The sequence below is a fragment of the Phyllobates terribilis genome, unplaced genomic scaffold (genome assembly GCF_046119375.1).
Source record: "Phyllobates terribilis strain yellow unplaced genomic scaffold, ASM4611937v1 Scaffold_5__5_contigs__length_657084704, whole genome shotgun sequence".
Classification (NCBI taxonomy): Eukaryota; Metazoa; Chordata; class Amphibia; order Anura; family Dendrobatidae; genus Phyllobates; species Phyllobates terribilis.
The window spans coordinates 641099075-641117926 of NW_027362765.1; the positions used below are offsets into that span (position 1 = coordinate 641099075).

At 42.9% G+C, this 18852-nt stretch overlaps 1 protein-coding gene across 1 annotated transcript in view; it reads left to right on the plus strand.

The window, feature by feature from the left end:
- The first annotated feature begins 1235 nt into the window (after positions 1-1235).
- Positions 1236-18852, plus strand: part of LOC141273820 (uncharacterized) — a 64813-nt gene continuing 47196 nt past the window's right edge. Inside the window, exons 1-6 of the mRNA XM_073686200.1 lie at positions 1236-1369; positions 7979-8119; positions 8218-8400; positions 10538-10607; positions 10727-10824; positions 11554-11662. Coding sequence (XP_073542301.1) covers positions 8042-8119; positions 8218-8400; positions 10538-10607; positions 10727-10824; positions 11554-11662 — 538 coding nt within the window. The 5' untranslated portion in view covers positions 1236-1369; positions 7979-8041. The remainder of the gene's footprint in view (positions 1370-7978; positions 8120-8217; positions 8401-10537; positions 10608-10726; positions 10825-11553; positions 11663-18852) is intronic.

The following is an 18852-nucleotide window of genomic DNA, read 5'->3' on the forward strand; positions in this document are numbered from 1 at the left end:
TGTCCCCTCAGCAGAGTCCCCTCCCTCATCAGCGTCCCCTCAGCAGCCTCCCCTCCCTCATCAGCATCCCCTCAGCAGCGCAGCACACACACACACTTCCTTACCTGACCGCCCGCCGCCGTCCCCGCAAAACATGTGGCATGCTGCTGCTCTGCTCCGGATTGAAGATGAGCGCGCAGCGTTTCACATGACCAGCGTCAGGAACATGATGCACTCGGCAGCGAATTAAAGATACAGCGTTCATTTCCGTCCGCCAGGTGCATCATGCGCCGAACTGTTGTCCCTAAGAGGCCCGGTAAACAGAAGCAAAGAAAGGAGGGACCCAGGGATGTGGACTTGGGCTGGCAGGGCCCCCCTTTTTCGCTTCTGGTCACCGGGCCCCATACAGCAGTAAGGGCAGTAGTGCCCTGATGGCGGCCCTGGTGTCCATTATTCCATGCAGTCCTTATTACGTATGGCACTATCCGTTATTACATAGGGTCTTACCTTATGTTTATCACTGTACTTTATTAAATAGTGTCCTTGAACAGGTAAGATGATAAATGCATGATTGCTTCGGGTCCGACTGCTGGTAGCCCCAGCTATCCCAAATTGTCTGTATGAATGTAGCGGCAGGGTGCCTGCGTAACCACTAGGAAATAGGAAAAGAGTGGTTTGCACACTTGCACTCCATTCACACAAGAGATGTTGGGACCCCAATTCTTGGGACAATTGGGAGCCCCAGTGGTAGGACGTTCAGCAATCATGCATTTAGTTGGAAACCCTATATTTTTAGAGATAAGGTACTCTGAAATGAAAATGGTTGAGCAGTCATGAGCTCACTGTAGGTCTCACATCCAGCTGTCTGCACAGTCCTTACAAAGCTCGTCCCATCTGCTGGACCTCAGGGCAGTGTTATGCGAAACAGCGCCCCTCATCTGTCATAGAGCCCGGAGCTGACTGCCTGCCCTCACGTGTCCTGCCCCAAATGTTTACACATTTACTGACACACGATGTTGCGCCGTTTGCTGACAAGTGCAGCATTTCCGTCACTAAGCAACCGAATCCAAGTATAGGAACGGAGCGCCCCTCCTGCTCCCCTTGTGGCCAGCAGTAACCCTAGCACGTGATTGGATGGCCGGACTGGCGCAGTCTGAGGCCGCGATGGTCGCGGCGCCACTAGGATTACTGAGTTGTTACACATCTTTTACTTGCAGTCCACAATGTAGGACTGCGGGAGCCATTTTGTCGTAGTCTGTCATTTCAATAGGTTTTAATGTTGTATTAAATAGACTACAGCTCCCAGAATCCCTCCGCAACCCCTCTTTTCTCTCTTTCCTGCTATAGGGTGTAATTTGCCCGAGCTGTGAGGCTGAGCTGTCTCAGGGAGGTAATTATCATTGTCTGACCGTTGCTGTGGCTATATATGCATACATTTATGGGATTTATTCTATAGATGGCCACACTATATTGATTGTATATGTGTATGTATAAAACCCATATGTATCCCTCCACTGAACATCGCCATGTTACAGATGCAGTCTATAGGAATATGTTGAGTGACACAACTTTTGCCCCTAAAAGGGAACCTGAAACTAATGACATGTGTGTGCAGCCCCTTACATGCTGATTTCATACCTTGATTATAGAGATCTGTTTTCCCATTTCTGAGAAATCAAGCTTTTAAAACTTGCCGCTCTCCTCCCTATTCTCCGCCTGCCTCCTGTGTCAGACCCAGGTCACTCTACTGTCCATGTCCTGCCCGTCAGACATACCATAGGTAGGAGAGCTACAAGTGCAATGCCACACCCCAAAGCACTTGCAGCTCATTTGCTTATTATTACAATGGTGGATTTTTCAGAAACGGGAAAACAGATTTCTACAATCAAGATGCAGATTTATTCAGCATGAAATTACCTGTACATACATGCCATTAGTTTGAGGTATAACATCCTCATGACAAGTTCCCTTTAAGCAAAAGGGAAGTCCCATCAAAATGGAGGAGATCTCTTAGTGACTTGAGAATGTGGCAACCCCCCACTTAAACATTTCTTGGAATAATTGTGGGAAAAACCAGATTCTTGCAAAAACACTGTAACAGCAATGCAGAGATTAGCAATGCTTTTCCAGGCAGAGCAGCAAAGGGCAGAAGGATAAAGTGGCTCAGCCGGGACACCGTATTTATCAGTGTGGCTTTCTTTTGATGCTGCTGCACCTGTCATTTTTTTGTTTTGTCCCATACACTCACAGATTACTGGTATATTATGCAATTATTTTGAGACCGCACCAACTTTTGACTGAAGGACACAAACATATTAGGATTAGCTTCTGAACTGTCATAATATTAAAACAATTGTCTCTTCAGAGAGGAAGTGGACCAGAACTCTAGCGCCACCTATAGGAAGTAGCAATCCTAGAAGTCAATAGTGACCCTGTAACGAGCCTTGTCACATGACTTAGGATAATAGCCAAACCAGAATCTCAGTTTGCAGACACTGTGTTTTGGGTACTGCCCCTCATCAGTGCAAAGTGTGAGATCTGGCTTGGCTGGATGAGAGGCGTCTGACCGGTATCCTTGGGGCAATGTTTCTCATTGTGGAGACGGAAAGTGACATGTCAAGGTGAGGAGACTTTTAAAAATGTTCCTCAATATATTTTGTAATCACAATGCCAACTCTCAAAGTGCGTGGATAAACACCCTATTAATATGGACCCAGCAAACACGGTTTGATAATATGATTTGAATGCACAAGGTGGAAACAGAGCAATCCGGCTGGCAGCATGTGGACTGTACACATGGTGACAAAGGTTAAGTTTCCACGATGAGTTTTTGACGCTGCATATTTTCACTGTGCAAAAAAACCCAAAACGCAGCATCTTACAGTTCCAACAAAGTAGATGGGATATATAGAAGTCTCCTGCCCACTGGGCTTTATCCTTAACTCTGTGTAAACTGACCTGCGGTGCACATTTGAAATTCGCAACATGTCAGTTTCTCTTGCGAGTGCTCTGAGTTTTATTTGCAGATTTTCCCCATAGAATTGTATTAGCTGCGGAAAATCAGCAGGTTAAAAAAAGCACATGCGTTCTTAGTAGGTAACCTCTGCAGTCACACACTAAAGACCCATGTAATCTGCACAGGAATGTATTGGTAAAGTTTCGTCAAAGCTAAATACCAGGAAGCATCAAAAACAAGCAGCAAAATAACACACCAGAGACAAAAACCACAGCCTCAAAAATGGAATAAAAGCGCATTAAATAAAAAAAAGTACTCAAAAACACAGTGAAAAAACGCAAGTAATCTAATTTACTTAATATTTGCTGAAAATCTGCAACGTCAAAAACTCATCATGGGAACATGGTCTAAGCAGGAATAGTCAGATTATTAACTGTAAGACAACCAACCCGAAAATGCTGGTAATCCCCCAATCAAGCTGTAATTAACATCAACAGTAATATTTGCTTGCTTGGGACAAATAACAGCCTGGCATTTCTTTTTGGCTGTTGTTTTGGTCACTTTTGCATTTTGTCATTGCTCTAACCCCTAGAGGTACAGTAGCATGAGGCGGTGTCTACAACCCACAGAAGTTGCTCAGGTATTGCAACTCATCCAGGATAGCACATCAATGAGAGCTATGCAAGAAGGGTTGCTGTGTCTGTCAGCACAGTATGTCCAGAGCATGGAGCAGATACCAGGAGGCAGGCTAGTACACCAGGAGACATTGAGGAGGCCGTAGGAGGGCAACAACCCAGCAGCAGGACCACTACCTCCTCCTTTGTACAAGGAGGAACAGGAGGAGCACTGCCAGAGCCCTGCAAAATGACCTCCAGCGGGCCACAAATGCGCATGTGTCTGCTCAAACTCTCACAAACAGACTCCATGCATGAGGGTAGTAGGAGAGCCTGACATCCTCAAGTGGGTGTTGTGCTTACAGCCCAACACCCTGCAGGGCGATTGACATTTGTAAGAGAACACCAAGATTGGCAGATTCGACATTGGTGCCCTGGATGAGAGCAGATTCACACTGAGCACATGTGACCGAGTCTGGAGACTCCATGGAGAACATTCTGCTGCCTGCAACATTCTCCAGCATGACCGGTTTGGCAGTGGGTCAGTAATGGTGTGGGGGAGGCATTTCTTAGAAGGACTGCATAGCTCTGCATTTGCTAGCCAGAAGTAGCCTGACTGCCATTAGGTACCGGGATGAGATCCTCAGCTCCACTGTGAGACCATATGCAGTTGCAGTGGGCCATGGGTTCCTTCTGATGCATGCCAATTCTAGACCTCATGTGGCTGAAGTGGGTCAGCAGTTCCTGCATGATAAAGGCATTGATGCTTTGGACTGACCCGCACGTTCCCCAGACCTGAATCCAATTTGAGAACATCTAGGACATTATGTCTAGTTCCATCCAGTTGCACCACAGACTGTCCAGGAGTTTACTGATGCTTTAATCCAGGTCTGGGAGGAGATCCATCAGGAGAACTTCCACCGCCTCATCAGGAGCATGCTCTGACGTTGTAGGGAGGTCATACAGGCATGTGGAGGCCACACACAATACTGAGCCTCATTTTCTTGTCTGGAGGCATTTCCACTGAAGTTGGATCAGCCTGTAATTTGATTTTCCCCTTTGATTTTGAGTATCATTCCAAATCTAGATCTCCATGGGATATTAATTCTGATTTACATTGAATCATTTTTGATTTATTGTTCTCAACGCATTCCACTATGTAATGAATAAAGATTTGCAACTTTCATTCAGTGCTATTTGCTTTTTATTTATTTACAGCAGGGTTTATGTTCATTTTGCTTCTTGTAGGTTTTTCTGATTCGTGGCCATTGTGAAACTTGCACTTGTGTGCTGCATGTATACCAACTTAAACCAAGCTCAAATTCTGTGTTTTTTTCATTCAGTGGTATGTAGGATGTGGCATTTGAGTGTTCCCTTTATTGTTTTGAGCAGTGTATATTTTTCAATGGCGTGCTTGGGTATTGTGCGTTGCTAGCGCTCTCTGTGGTGATACTATTAGTGTAGACGTTATTTGCAGACATTTATTATATTAAAGCAAGACTCCTTCTTATGAACAGGGAAGGTGTCAGAGTTTTTGTTTTTACCTCTTAGTGGGTCTCTCTGAAAGGAAGACCTTTATGACACAAAGGTTACACTTTAGTCAATCTCTACAGTAACATTTTAATAGTTCTTACTGATATTTTCTCTGTGTTCCCTATTTCCATGTACTTACACATATAATAATTGCTCTGATCCTTCTCACACAAACATCAGCTCCATGTAACTTGGAGATGAGATCATGGGAATTTTGGGGAAAATTTCAAAATGAGAATAAATGTCATTCTCAGAATTTTTTGTTTACCTTCTCAGTAATGCCAAGTTGTACTGCGGAGAACGCAAATATTGGGGAGAATGACTGTAGCGATAAGAATAACCTGCAGCCATCTTCAGTTATGATTTTTTGTTCACTTTGATAAAATTGACAAGATTGTAAGTTAAATGGAACCTGTGAAGTCCCCAACACTTTAAAACTGTGCCCATATCTTTTAGTCCTTTATGTAGGTATTCCAGTAATATTAGCATTTATATAAGTGCTAATGAACCAGGACTAGTCCAGTGAGATGTTTTGAGACTAGTTCAGGATTAGTAGCTGCAAACAAGGCCCCTGACATGATTGACAGTTCCCGCACTGCCAGTGTCTTTACACATTGCACTCCTCGCAGTATCTCTCTCCCTTGTCAGAGGCAGGGTAGCAGAAGGTCCGGAAACTGTGAAGATGTCGGCAGTGCGGGGACTGTCAGTAACAGTCAGAGGGGGCATGACTCCAGTTACAGAACCCAGACTAGTCTCATAAACACCTCACCAGACTAATCCTGGTTCATTAGCACACAGCGAGGTGATGTATAGAAGTTGATATCACTCAAATACACTGCTCAAAAAAATAAAGGGAACACTTAAACAACACAATGTAACTCCAAGTAAATCAAACTTCTGTGAAATTAAACTGTCCACTTAGGAAGCAACACTGATTGACAATCAATTTCACATGCTGTTGTGCAAATGGAATAGACAATAGATGGAAATTATTGGCAATTATCAAGACACACTCAATAAAGGAGTGGTTCTGCAGGTGGGGACCACAGACCACATCTCAGTATCAATGTTTTCTGGCTGATGTTTTGGTCAGTTTTGAACGTTGGTTGTGCTTTCACACTCGTGGTAGCATGAGACGGACTCTACAACCCACAGCAGTTGCTCAGGTAGTGCAGCTCATCCAGGATGGTACATAAATGCAAGCTGTGGCAAGAAGGTTTGCTGTGTCTGTCAGTTTAGTATCCAGAGGCTGGAGGCGCTACCAGGAGAGAGGCCAGTACACCAGGAGACGTGGAGGGGGCCGTAGGAGGGCAACAACCCAGCAGCAGGACCGCTACCACTGCCTTTGTGCAAGGAGGAGCACTGCCAGAGTCCTGCAAAATGACCTCCAGCAGGCCACAAATGTGCATATGTCTGCACAAACGGTTAGAAACCAACTCAATGAGGGTGGTATGAGGGCCTGATGTCCACAGACAGGGGTTGTGCTCACAGCCCAACACCGTGCAGGTTGCTTGGCATTTGCCACAGAACACCAGGATTGGCAAAGTCGCCACTGTATCCTTGTGCTCTTCACAGATGAAAGCAGGTTCACACTGAGCACATGTGACAGAGTCTGGAAACACAGTGGAAAGCGATCTGCTGCCTGCAACATCCTTTAGCTTGACCGGTTTGGCAGTGGGTCAGTAATGGTGTGGGGTGGCATTTCTTTGGAGGTCTGCACGGACCTCCATGTGCTCGCCAGAGGTAGCCTGACTGCCCTTAGGTAACGAGATGAGATCCTCAGACCCCTTGTGAGATCATATGCTGGTGCGGTTAGCCCTGGGTTCCTCCTAATGCAGGACAATGCCAGACCTCATGTGGCTGGAGTGTATTTGAATCCGATTGATCACATCTGGGACATCATGTCTCGCTCCATTCACCAACAGACCATTCACCACGTTGCACCACAGACTGTCCAGGAGTTGGAGGATGCTTTAGTCCAGGTCTGGGAGGAGATCCCACAGGAGACCATCCGCAACCTCATCAGGAGCATGCCCAGGCGTTGTAGGGAGGTCATACAAGCACGTGGAGGCCACACACAATACTGAGCCTCATTTTGACTTGTGTTAAGGACATTACATCAAAGTTGGTTCAGCCTGCAGTGTGTTTTTCCACTTTAATTTTGAGGGTGACTCCAAATCCAGGCCTCCATTGGTTAATAAATTTGATTTCCATTGATGATTTTTGTGTGATTTTGTTGTCAGCACATTCAACTTTGTACAGAACAAAGTATTCCATGAGTATTTCATTCATTCAGATCTAGGATGTGTTATTTGAGTGTTTCTTTTATTTTTTTGAGTAGTGTATATGTAGTTGCAACCAAAACATGGTGGCACATCCTTCTCACCAGTGGTCAAAGTCCAAGTCAAAACTTAAATAAATCCTAATTTAAAGAAGTTGTCCACTGCTTTCACATTGATGTCCCATCCATAGGATTGGGCATCAATGTATGATCGGCCGGGGTCCCGCACGCGGCACTCCCACCGATCAGCTGTTATCGGCCGCCGGCCAGAAGTCCTTACCTGCGGTGCATCTGTGGTGGCCGCCGCAGGGTACTGCACATTCGCCTCCCAATTCTATTGAATGGGAGGCGGATGTGCAGTAACAAGCACCGGCCACTACAACTTGATGGCCAAGCAACGCAGATAAGGACTTCCGACCGGCGGCCGATAACAGCTGATCGGTGGGAGTGCTGCGTTCAGGACCCCAGCCAATCATACATTGATGCGCTATCCTAAGGATAGGGCATCAATGTGAAAGTAGTGGACAACCCCTTTAATTTATTTTTCTCATATTAAAAATAGTCTGAAATGTGTCAATTATATTTGTAAACACTTGTGAATTTGTTCTGTATTAGGTGGTCACTTTCGGCCCCTGTGATCAAACCCCAGCTTGACTTGAATTGAACAAATTGCAAGAGATGGACAGAGACAAGAAGGAAACAACTGAGAAGATATTAAGCCTCACCCTTGAGATTCTCTACCTGTTGACCGGAGAGGTGAGACATTCTGGGAATTATTCCACTTTATTTCTTTCTTATCAACTTTAAACCTGCTCATATATTTTGTATTGTCTACTTATATTTCTTCTGTATAGGACTATATGGTTGTGAAGAAGATATCTGGGGAGCTTCTGACAGCAAGCAGTGCCCGTGTATCAGGGGGACTGCGCAGGATCCAGTACCCGATAATGAAGTCCTCACCATTGATAGCAAAAAGAAGCAATGAGCAGAAGATTCTAGAACTCGCTAACAAGATCATTGAGCTGCTGAGCAGAGAGGCGAGTGATGTTTGAGCTCACAGTCAGGGTGCTTTCACATTGCGTTCAGGCACCTGTTCAGTAGCCCTGTTGGGGCTTACCTCGGCAACCCCCCTCCCCCCTGTAAAATGTGATTCGGATGTATGCGCCAACTGGGCCATATACTATAACTGTGCAGACAGAGTGAACGTGTGCTCTGACGTGCATCATTTTCGGGTGTATACGCCTACTGCAGACGGACACTCAGACACAGTCTATGACGTCTGAGTGTCCGTATCCTAACCATAAGGATTATTGGATGGTTATGTGCAAACGTGTCTTTGTCTATCTCCAGAGAGCAGGAGAGACCTGTGAAGTTTGTCACCAGTATACCTTACATTGCAGCGATATCTGAAGAACAAGCACGATTTAACATGTTACTTATGGCTGGCACTTGTCATGGCTTCTTATTTAATATTTTCATAATGTAGGTTTTCCATATAAGTGGAAATTAACTTACGAATTAGTCTTGGCATTATATTGTGATCTTCATATTCTACTTGCCACTAATTATCCACTTTATCAATGTTTCTTCTGTTGGAATTAATCTTAGCAATACACATCCTACTCTAGGTAACTTCTAAGTCAGCTAAAACACCTTCTCGTAGTATGTTATAAGGGTTTTAACGTTGTCGGTAATCTTGCTGCCAGTTGTAGTTTTTTCCCGATTAGGCTCTGATCTGAGCTCACAATGCAAATCTAAACAGAGCCTTCAGCTAGCCATACATTAGATGGCTGTGACCTGAACTATGCTTAGGCCTATTGTTCAGCAGACAGATGTCTTGGCTGGCTCTCCCATACACAAGAGCGCTCATTAAGCCAAGTGCTCCTGTGTTTTCTATGAGAAAGCTGCAGGTTGACACATCTGGCAACAGCTTATCTCCGGGAGAACAAAGTGATCGACAGTCCGAAGTCAGACATGTCTGATCGACATCTCCCCTGACTATTAGGCTGTGTGCCCACTATGCGTTTTTCAAGCGTTTTTGCTGCGGAATTTCCGCAGCAAAAACGCTTAAAAAATGCTTGCTAATACGTGCCCCATGGTCTCCAATGATAATCCGCATGTGCTGAGCACATGTTGCGGAAATTTCCGCTGCGGATTATCGTTGCGGAAAAATACACAGCATGTCCATTAATTTTGCGGACACGCAGTGTAATCGCCGCCATTGACTTGCATTGGACCGTGTGACATCCTCATCACTACATCTGCACATGTGGATATCACACGGTTCAATGTGCGGATGGTACCCAGGTCTAGTGGAGAGGAGACTCTCCTCCAGACCCGGGTACCATAGAACCTGTTAAAAAAAGAATTTTAATAAAAAAATAAAGATTATACTTACCTTCCGATGTCCTCCCGGTGTTTTCTCCCCTCCGTCTTGTCTGCTCTATGGGTCGCGGTGGTGTGAAGGACCTGCCATGACATCATTGAGTCATGTGACCTGTCACATGACTCAATAACGTCACCGCAGGTCCTTCACACCACCGCGAGCCCCCCAAGACACCGGACTCTGCAGAGAAAACACCGAGAGGACATCATAAGGTAAGTATAATCTTTATTTTTTACCATTCTTATTCTTTTTTTTAACTAACTTGGTCACACTATATAAATCCATGCTGATTGCTGATTGCATGGATTTATATAGTGTGACCAAGTTGTCAAGCACTTTTCCAAGTGATGCAAAATCGCTTGGAAAAGCGCTTGATAACCCGCATGCAGAAATGCATAAAAACGCTTGACAAACGCTTCTACCTGGCGGGAAAAACGCATGTAAAATCCGCATGTACAATCCACATGTGTTTTTCCTCTCAGGAAGAAGCGGAAAAAATATGCAGAATTTCTGAATCATGGGCACATAGCCTCAGTTGTCTGGGTCCACCATACACATTAGACTGTTGGCCAACCCCATCGATATCAGCACGTCATTAGTCTTATGTCTAACTTATCTAAGATGTCTAGTTGAAACTGCCATTGCTTTCCATATATTATATGATCTTTATGCAGAGGCATGTGTTGACAAACACTATAGTTTACACCATAACTTCTGAATAAAGCCACTTGTTTAAATCTGTCTTCCAGTATAATATGGGTGGCGGATGGTTCTTTTTCTCCATATAGGACTTTGAAGAAGAAAAAGACCTGAACAAAGAAGTGATGAGGAGAAATATACAGCACTTCAAATCACCGGGTGAGGGACGCCTTTTATTGACTGTTAAGGACAGAATAGTTATGGGAGTCACGTAGATTAACCTAGAATTTGAAAATCACATATACATAACTAGTCATTTTTTTTTGTTTTATATACAGTTGCTTACATTGAAAGGAATACGCCAGAGAGATGTCTGCGTTCCCTGTACTCCCATGACGGCTTGGAAAAAAGCCTTAATGTTCCTCAAAACAAACAGGTATAACATGCTGTGCTAACATACATTTATGTTACCATTGTTTTACCATGCACATCAGTGACACAGGGCATTACTATGCATGGTGAATACTGTTGGTATTTTACCATTGATCTTTTTCAAAATGCAATCACAAACACAATGTGGCAATAAATGTCAGTACTAGTGCGTAGAAATCACACGCATGCTCAAAACATGGGGAAAAAATGAATCCAAGGATCCAGTAAACTTATCTACATGATATAAAATATTGCAACAAAAACAAATTGCATAGCGGCTACAGGGAAATATGTACTTTTCTATGTTGTTTAGCATCTTTAAATCACATTTTAAGTCAGTTCTGTCAGTTTTATATAGGGGTATTCCAGTTAGAATATGTTAATAGCTATCCACAGTGGCAGTCTGACTTCTGAGACCCCACCGAATGGCAGAATTAGGGACCCGTGTCCCTATTTTGAATAAAGCGGTGGTCAGGAGGTGGTCAATCGATGGTTGTCTCAGCAATTGGACTCCAATAATGTAATTGTTATCACTTATCCTGTAGATAGATGATAACCTGTTCCAACTGGAATGTCCCTTTAAAAATCACAGGTAGTTGTGACTTAACATTGCCTAAACAGTGAATTAATAGGTTAATTGCACTATGATATACATTAATGCATCTTTTGATTGAAATAATTCACTTTGTACTCTTGCTGAAGATGGTGTATAAGTGTTTTTATGACTGTTTAGGGTGATGACTTTTTTGTGGTTAAAGTAGAAGATGTATGTGAAGCTGAAGATATGTATGGAAGAGATATTCAACTGTGCAAGGATGAGTTTTCTACAGGTATTAGCCAAGGTGAGTAATTGTGACTGAAGAAAGAAAAATAGTGTGTGGTGTTTCTCATGCAGTATATCTGAGGGCAGGGCAAGATGAAATGTTTTCATTAGTTTCTTACATGTTGAGAAGAGAAATAGTATTTTTTATTTTTTCATGCCATTAACGACAGCACTCTTTTGAGGATGATCGTAGTGGGTCCTCATCCTGCAGCAATGTTTTTTTCGAGGAGTGTATATTTATAGATTATACACTACTACAAACAGCATAAAAGAAAACTCATACAATTTCTCACTTATAAAAACAACGCCTCATCTGGTCACGTCTGTAAAACAAAATTATGGCTGCTGAAATGCAGAACTTTGAGGCTTTTTCAAGTTAATTTTAATCAATAGATCTTGGGATAATAATAAGTTCCACAATTGGATGTATTTTAAATACCTGTTTGTGAGGTAAAACATTTCACTGCCTGTTTTTAAACAATGTTTTACTGCAAAGAAAGAATCAGCTGTGATCCCGTGCTGTAATGTCTGTATACTCTTTTGCTTCCTCCCCTGCCCAGGAGCTGTGGTATGATCAGCCCATGTTCCTGCACAGTCAGACACATCCATTACACAGGAGCAAATTTATAGGATTATCTCAGCACAGTAAAGATTTCTTAGACACATCCAATTGTGGATCTTATTTCTATTCCAAGATCTGTTGATTAAAATATACTTTTGATCGTGGCACAACGCCTTTAAAGCGGTAATTGTGGTATTCGTCTTTAAAAAACTTTTTATTTTTAATTGTATGTAAAGAGAGTGAAACAGGGCTTGTATGCGTTATAGCAACTAAAATTAATAAAATTCAATTGACAGAGTGATATAATGTTGGGAGCGATCAAGCTTCCATTCGTGATAATCATAAAAAACCCTTTTATTACAATTCCTTAAAATATATACATGTTAAAAAACATATATGCATTGTTAGTGATCCTGGAGGTAGGGTGATGTCCGATTCTCATAAGATTCTGTCTGTATTTTCGCACTTCTACCAGAACCTATACTCCACTTGGGCTGATTACCCGGAGGAGACTCCACAGGAATTTCTGGACAGTATAAATCTCACTATACTCGGAGAGGAGAGTGCTGTGGCACTAGGGACTCCTATTACTGAAGAAGAGAAGATGGAGGTGGCCAGAGATATGGCGCTAGGGAAGTCTCTGGGTCCAAATGTACTCCCTCTGCAAGTCTATCTAAGATATTTAGACCAACTGGCCCCTCATCTTCTTAAAATATGTAATTCCTCAGCCTTTCTACCCAAATCTTTCTACGATGCCAATATCCTGGTAATACTAAGCCTCCTGAAGATTGTGCGTCATATAGACCCATATCCTTAATAAATTTAGATCATAAAATATTGACCAAAATTCTAGCGAATAGACTAAATAAAGTTATTCATGAAATTATTCACCCAGACCAGTGCAGATTTAATCCGGGTCAATCTTCATCAGCAAGTATTGCAGAGTTGGGTTGGACAGGACAAGAATATTGGGCCTTTGCATCTCTGGATGCAGCTCAGACACTTGATTCAGTAGAGTGGCCTGCCTTGATAAGGCCCTTCTAAGATTTGGCTTTGGACCGGGCTTCAGAAGATAGAATGTAGTCTTGTGTCAATCTCCAAAAGCAAAGGTTTTATGTCCTCATCGATTCCCTTGGGGAGAGGGACCAAACAGGGGTACCCCCTGTCTTCTCTTTTGTTTACCATTGCCATGTAACTACTAGCTGTCAGAATCCATCAGACTGCAGGATATCAAGGGATTAACCCCTTTACAGCCTGGGGCGTAATAGTACGCACCAGGCTGTCACCTCCTGTTCAGCACGGGCTCCAGTGCTGAGCCCACACTGAACCGGGCACATGTCAGCTGATTTATACAGCTGACATGTGCCCGCAACAGTGGCGGGTGGAATCGCGATCCACCCGCGGCTGTTAACGTGTTAAATGCCGCTGTCAATCTCTGACAGCGGCATTTAACAGCGCCGCGCCGGAAGTGCGTCACTTACCCCGCCCATCGGTAACCCCGTCACATGATCGCGGGTCACTGATGAGTGGGCATGACAACCCTAGGTCTGCAGCAGACTCCAGTGGTTGTCATGAGCTGGTCGCTATGAGCGCCACCTAGTGGTCGGCACTCATAGCACAGGAGCATTTCTACTACATAGAAGTTATCTGCTTATCACCTCTATGTAGCAGAGGCGATCGGACAGTTGCTGCTTCTAGTCTCCTATGGAGACTATAGAAGCAAGCAAAAAGTGTAAGAAAAATGTTTTTAAAAAAATATAAAAGTTTAAATCACCCCCCTTTTGCCCCATTCAAAATAAAATAATAAAAAAAAAACCCTACATACACATATTTGGTATCGCCGCGTTCAGAATCGCCCGTTCTATCAATATAAAAAAAGAATTAATCCGATCGGTAAACGGCGGAACAAGAAAAAAATTCTAAACGCCAGAATTACATCTTTTGGTCGCCGCAACATTGCAATAAAATGCAATAACGGGCGATCAAAACATCAGATCTACCCCAAAATGGTATCAATAAAATCTTCAGCTCGGCGTGCAAAAAATAAGCCCACACCTGGCCCCAGATCCCGAAAAGTGGAGATGCTGCGGGTCATGGAAAATGGCGCCATTTTTTTTTTTTTAGCAAACTTTGGATTTTTTTTTACCACTTAAATAAAAAAGAACCTACACATGTTTGGTGTCTACGAACTCGTAATGACCTGGAGAAAAAGAATGGCAGGTCAGTTTTAGTATTCAGTGAACGTGGTAAAAATAAAAAAAAAACATCTGTGGTATTGCACTTTTTTGCAATTTCACCGCACTTGGAATCTTTTTCCTGTTTTCCAGTACATGATATGGTAAAACCAGTGATGTCGTTCAAAAGTACAACTCGTCCCGCAAAAAATAAGCCCTCACATGGCCATATTGACCTAAAAATAAAAACGCTATGGCTCTGGGAACAAGGGGAGCAAAAATGCAAAAAACGGAAAATCCCAGGGTCCTTAAGCGGTTAAAGTGGGTTCCTGTGAAGACCGCTTTGGGTTATATATGGATGATTTAATCCTGTTTATTGCCAGTCCAAGAGTTGCACTGCCTTTGGTAATGCATTTGATTTATGAATTTGGCCGGTTTTCCGGTCTTAAAAATTGGCAGAAATCCATGTTATTATTTCTAAGCACTATGTGATGGAAAGTAGGGGATGAATTCTGCAGGCTATAAATAGTATTTGACTTTAAATATCTAGGCATACACATAGTAAGAAATCACACGCAACTCTGTGATTTAAATATATCTCCTGCGGGCGAATTTTAGAATATGGGGTGCCCTCTGTCTATCAGTAGCTGGGAGAATTAATGTGTTTAAAATGCTAGTCCTCCCTAAATTCCTACATGTTCTGGAACATTCAGCCTCCATAGACCCAGAAAAGGTCTTTGCCATGATCAACTCCCATTTAGCATCCTTCATTTTGGACTCAAACACATAAACTGAAACTGATCACTCTTCAGTGGTTGAGGGAGAGGCAGGTGCCTCATATACTACTTAGCTAGCTAACTTTACTTTCTACAACACTGGATAGCAGATATTCATTTGTCTAATTCTGAACATCACCTTGCGCATTGTTTTGAGTCCTCAGAGTCTATGGGAGTCTTGTAAGCACCAGAGCAATACTCGCGCTCCTTCTCCCCAATTCATAGACTTGTGGTTCAAGTGTGGAAAGCCACCAAAAATTTTTCAATTCAAGTACACAGTAACGAAGTCTCCCTTATGGCATAACGGAGCTCATCCTGAATTGCTACATTCCCAATATGGGGCTCACAACAATAAATGTTATTAATCTTACCCAATCACAGTATATAAACTAAAGGGAAGACGTTTTAAAATTATATATTTATTAAGGTATAAAGTTAAAAACAGACTAACAGACTAAACGTACACTAATTACCAATTGATTGGTAATTAGTGTACAACGTTTTGTCTGTTAATCTGTGGGTCGGGTTGTTTCGTTTTTTTGCACAATTGTTTGGTATGTTTTTAACTTTATACATTAATAAATATATCATTTTAAAATGTCTTCCCTTTAGTTTATAAACATTCCCAATATGCTCAGTTTCGGTCGAACTTTGGATATATACCTGTGCCAGTGTCTTGACCCCTGATTGTTCGTGTTTCATTCAATGAATGTCAACATATCTATCAAGTCCCCAGACACGCTTTCTTTAGGTATCTGCAACTAAGGCATGACCTAAATACCCAGTTCCCAAAACATTGGAAATATTCTCATATCCTCATACCCCCTGATTGGGTCTCTGGCTCCTTAGAATCCCTAAGGGTTTATCTCCTTTTTATACACCTAGTTATTAAACAGGTTGTCTGGTCTAAAATGGAAAGTCTGCAGTCACTCTGTGTGACAGCAGACTCTTGAATCTGCGCTGTGAAAATTCGCCGGCTTCTGAGCTGGCTGACTTTTCATTTTAGACCGGACGACTCCTTTTAGCAGAAGATGCTTCTCATCGCCAATGTTGGTTGAGGCCAAATGGAGAGCAGAAATATCCTCCCTATTAACCCATTTAAAGCCCAAGACGTACTAATACGTATTTGCGGCCTGGGCTTTAAGAGCCGGATACGTATTAGTACGTCTTTGCGATCGCGCCGGGTGTCAGCTGATAGCATCGGGTGTCAGCTGATAGCATCGGGTGTCAGCTGTGACAATGTGCTTGGAGCGGTCCCGCACCGCTCCCGGCACATTAACCCCCGCAATGCTGCGATCAAAGTCGATCGCAGCATTGTGGGGGGCAAGGGGAGGTGATCGGGATACTCACCTCTCCTGCCGGCCTCCAGCGCAGTCTGCCGCAGCTTACCAGATGTTGCCATGACGACCCGATGTCGTCATGACAACATCCGGGTCACCAGACAGCAGGAAGATATTTTGATCATGCGCAGTGCATGACCAAAGTATCTTCTGCATTTGCATCGCTGACAGCCTGCATAGCACAGGGATGGTGCTCCATCCCTGTGCTATACAGGCAATCAGAATAAAAAAAGTGAAAGTCCCATAGTGGGACAAAGAATAAAAGTAAAAAAAACTGTCAGAAAGTGAAAAAAAAAATTAAAAAAAAATATTTAAAAAAAAATCCACCTAAAATAAAAATATAATGTACCCATCAATAAATATTATTATAAAAGAAAAAAAGTACACATACTTGGTATTGCCGCGTCCAGAACGACCTGACCTATAAAACTGTCCCACTAGTTAGCCCCTTCAGTGAACACGGTAAAAAAATAAAATAAAAAACGAAGCAAAAAACTATGCTTTATCATCATACTGCCAAACAAAAAATGGAATAATATGCGATCAAAAAGACGAATATAAATAAAAATGGTACCGCTGAAAACGTCATCTTGTCCCACAAAAAATAAGCCGCTATACAGCTCCATCAGCCGAAAAGTAAAAAAGTTATAGCTCTCAGAATAAAGCGATGGAAACATTTTTTTTTCTATAAAATAGCTTTTATTGTGTAAAAGCGCCAAAACACAGAAAAACAATATAAATGTGGTGCCGCTGTAAAAGTACTGACCCGAAGAATAAAGCTATAGTACCTTATCAATTTTACCACACGCGGAACAGCATAAAAAAATAAAAAAAAAACAATTCCTGAATTTTTGGTTTTTGTTTATTCTGCCTCCCAAAAATCGGAATAGAAAGTGATCAAAAAATGTCACGTGCCTAAAAATGGCACCAATAAAAATGTCAACTCATCGCGCAAAAAAAAAGCCGTCACATGACTCTGTCAGCCAAAATATGGAAAAATTATAGCTCTCAAAATATGGCGATGCAAAAACTAGATTTTACAAAAAAATGCGGCTTTTAGTGTGTGACAGCTGTCAATCATAGAAACCCGATATGATTCTGGTATCTCTGTAATCACACCAACCCGAAGAATAAAGTCGTCTAATCACATATACCGTATGAGGAACGGCGAAAAAAATAAACTCTCGGGTTATGGTTGGGGTTGGAGTTGGGCTAGGGTTGTGTTAGGGTTGTGCTAGGGTTAGGGTTGGTGTTGGGGTTAGGGTTGGGCTAGGCTTAGGGTTGGGATTTTTTTCAAAAGAAAAAAAAAGATGACGATATGGCTACTAGTTTTGAGCGCAAGTACTCGCTACTTGAGTTTGCATCGGGTGCTCGGGTATGCACTGAGTATTGCGGGTGCTCGAGTCACATGCTCGGGTCTCTGCACCATATGCTTCGCGGCCAAAAAAACGTTGCGGGGATAGCCTGGGTGTCTAATAACCGTGAAACATGCGGATGGGGACTCGAGCATGTCATTCAAGCACCTGCGATACATGGTGCATACCTGAGTACCCGATGCAAACTCAAGTAGCGAGCACTTGCGCTCAAGACTAATGACAACTTATTCAATATGATGACCTAATGTTATCAAATTCTGTGTCGCACCTCTGGGTTCAAAATGTTTACTATACCCCTTGATAAAATCATTGAGTTGTGTAGTTTCCAAAATGGGGTCACTTGTGGGGGGGTTTCCACTATTTAGGCACATCAGGGGCTCTCCAAATGCGATATGGCGTCCGCTCTCGATTCCAGCCAATTTTGCGTTCAAAAAGTCACACAGTGCTCCTTCCCTTCTGAACTCTGCTGTGAGCCCAAACACTGTATTGGCGTAGTCAGGAGAAATTGCACAAAAGTTTTTGGGGTCCATTTTCTCCTCTTACCCTTGTGAAAGTAAAAAAATTGGGGCTAAAACATTATTTTTGAGGAAAAAGTTTTATTTTCACGGCTCCATGTTATAAACGTCTGTAAAGGACTTGGGGGTTCAGGGTGCTCCCCACACATCTAGATAAGTTCCCTGAGGGGCCTAGTTTCCAAAATGGTGTCACATGTGGGGGGTTTCCACTGTTTAGGCACATCAGGGGCTCTCCAAACGCAACATGGCGCCCGCTAATTATTCAAGCAAATTTTACAATCAAAAAGTCAAATGGCGCTCCTTCCCTTCCGAACCCTGCCGTGCACCCAAACAGTGGTTTTTCCTCACATATGGAGTATCTGCTTACTCAGGAGAAATTGCACAACAAACTGCATGGTGCAATTTCTCTGTTACCCTTATGAAAATGCAAAATTGGGGGCTGAAAAACATTTTTGTGGGAAAAATG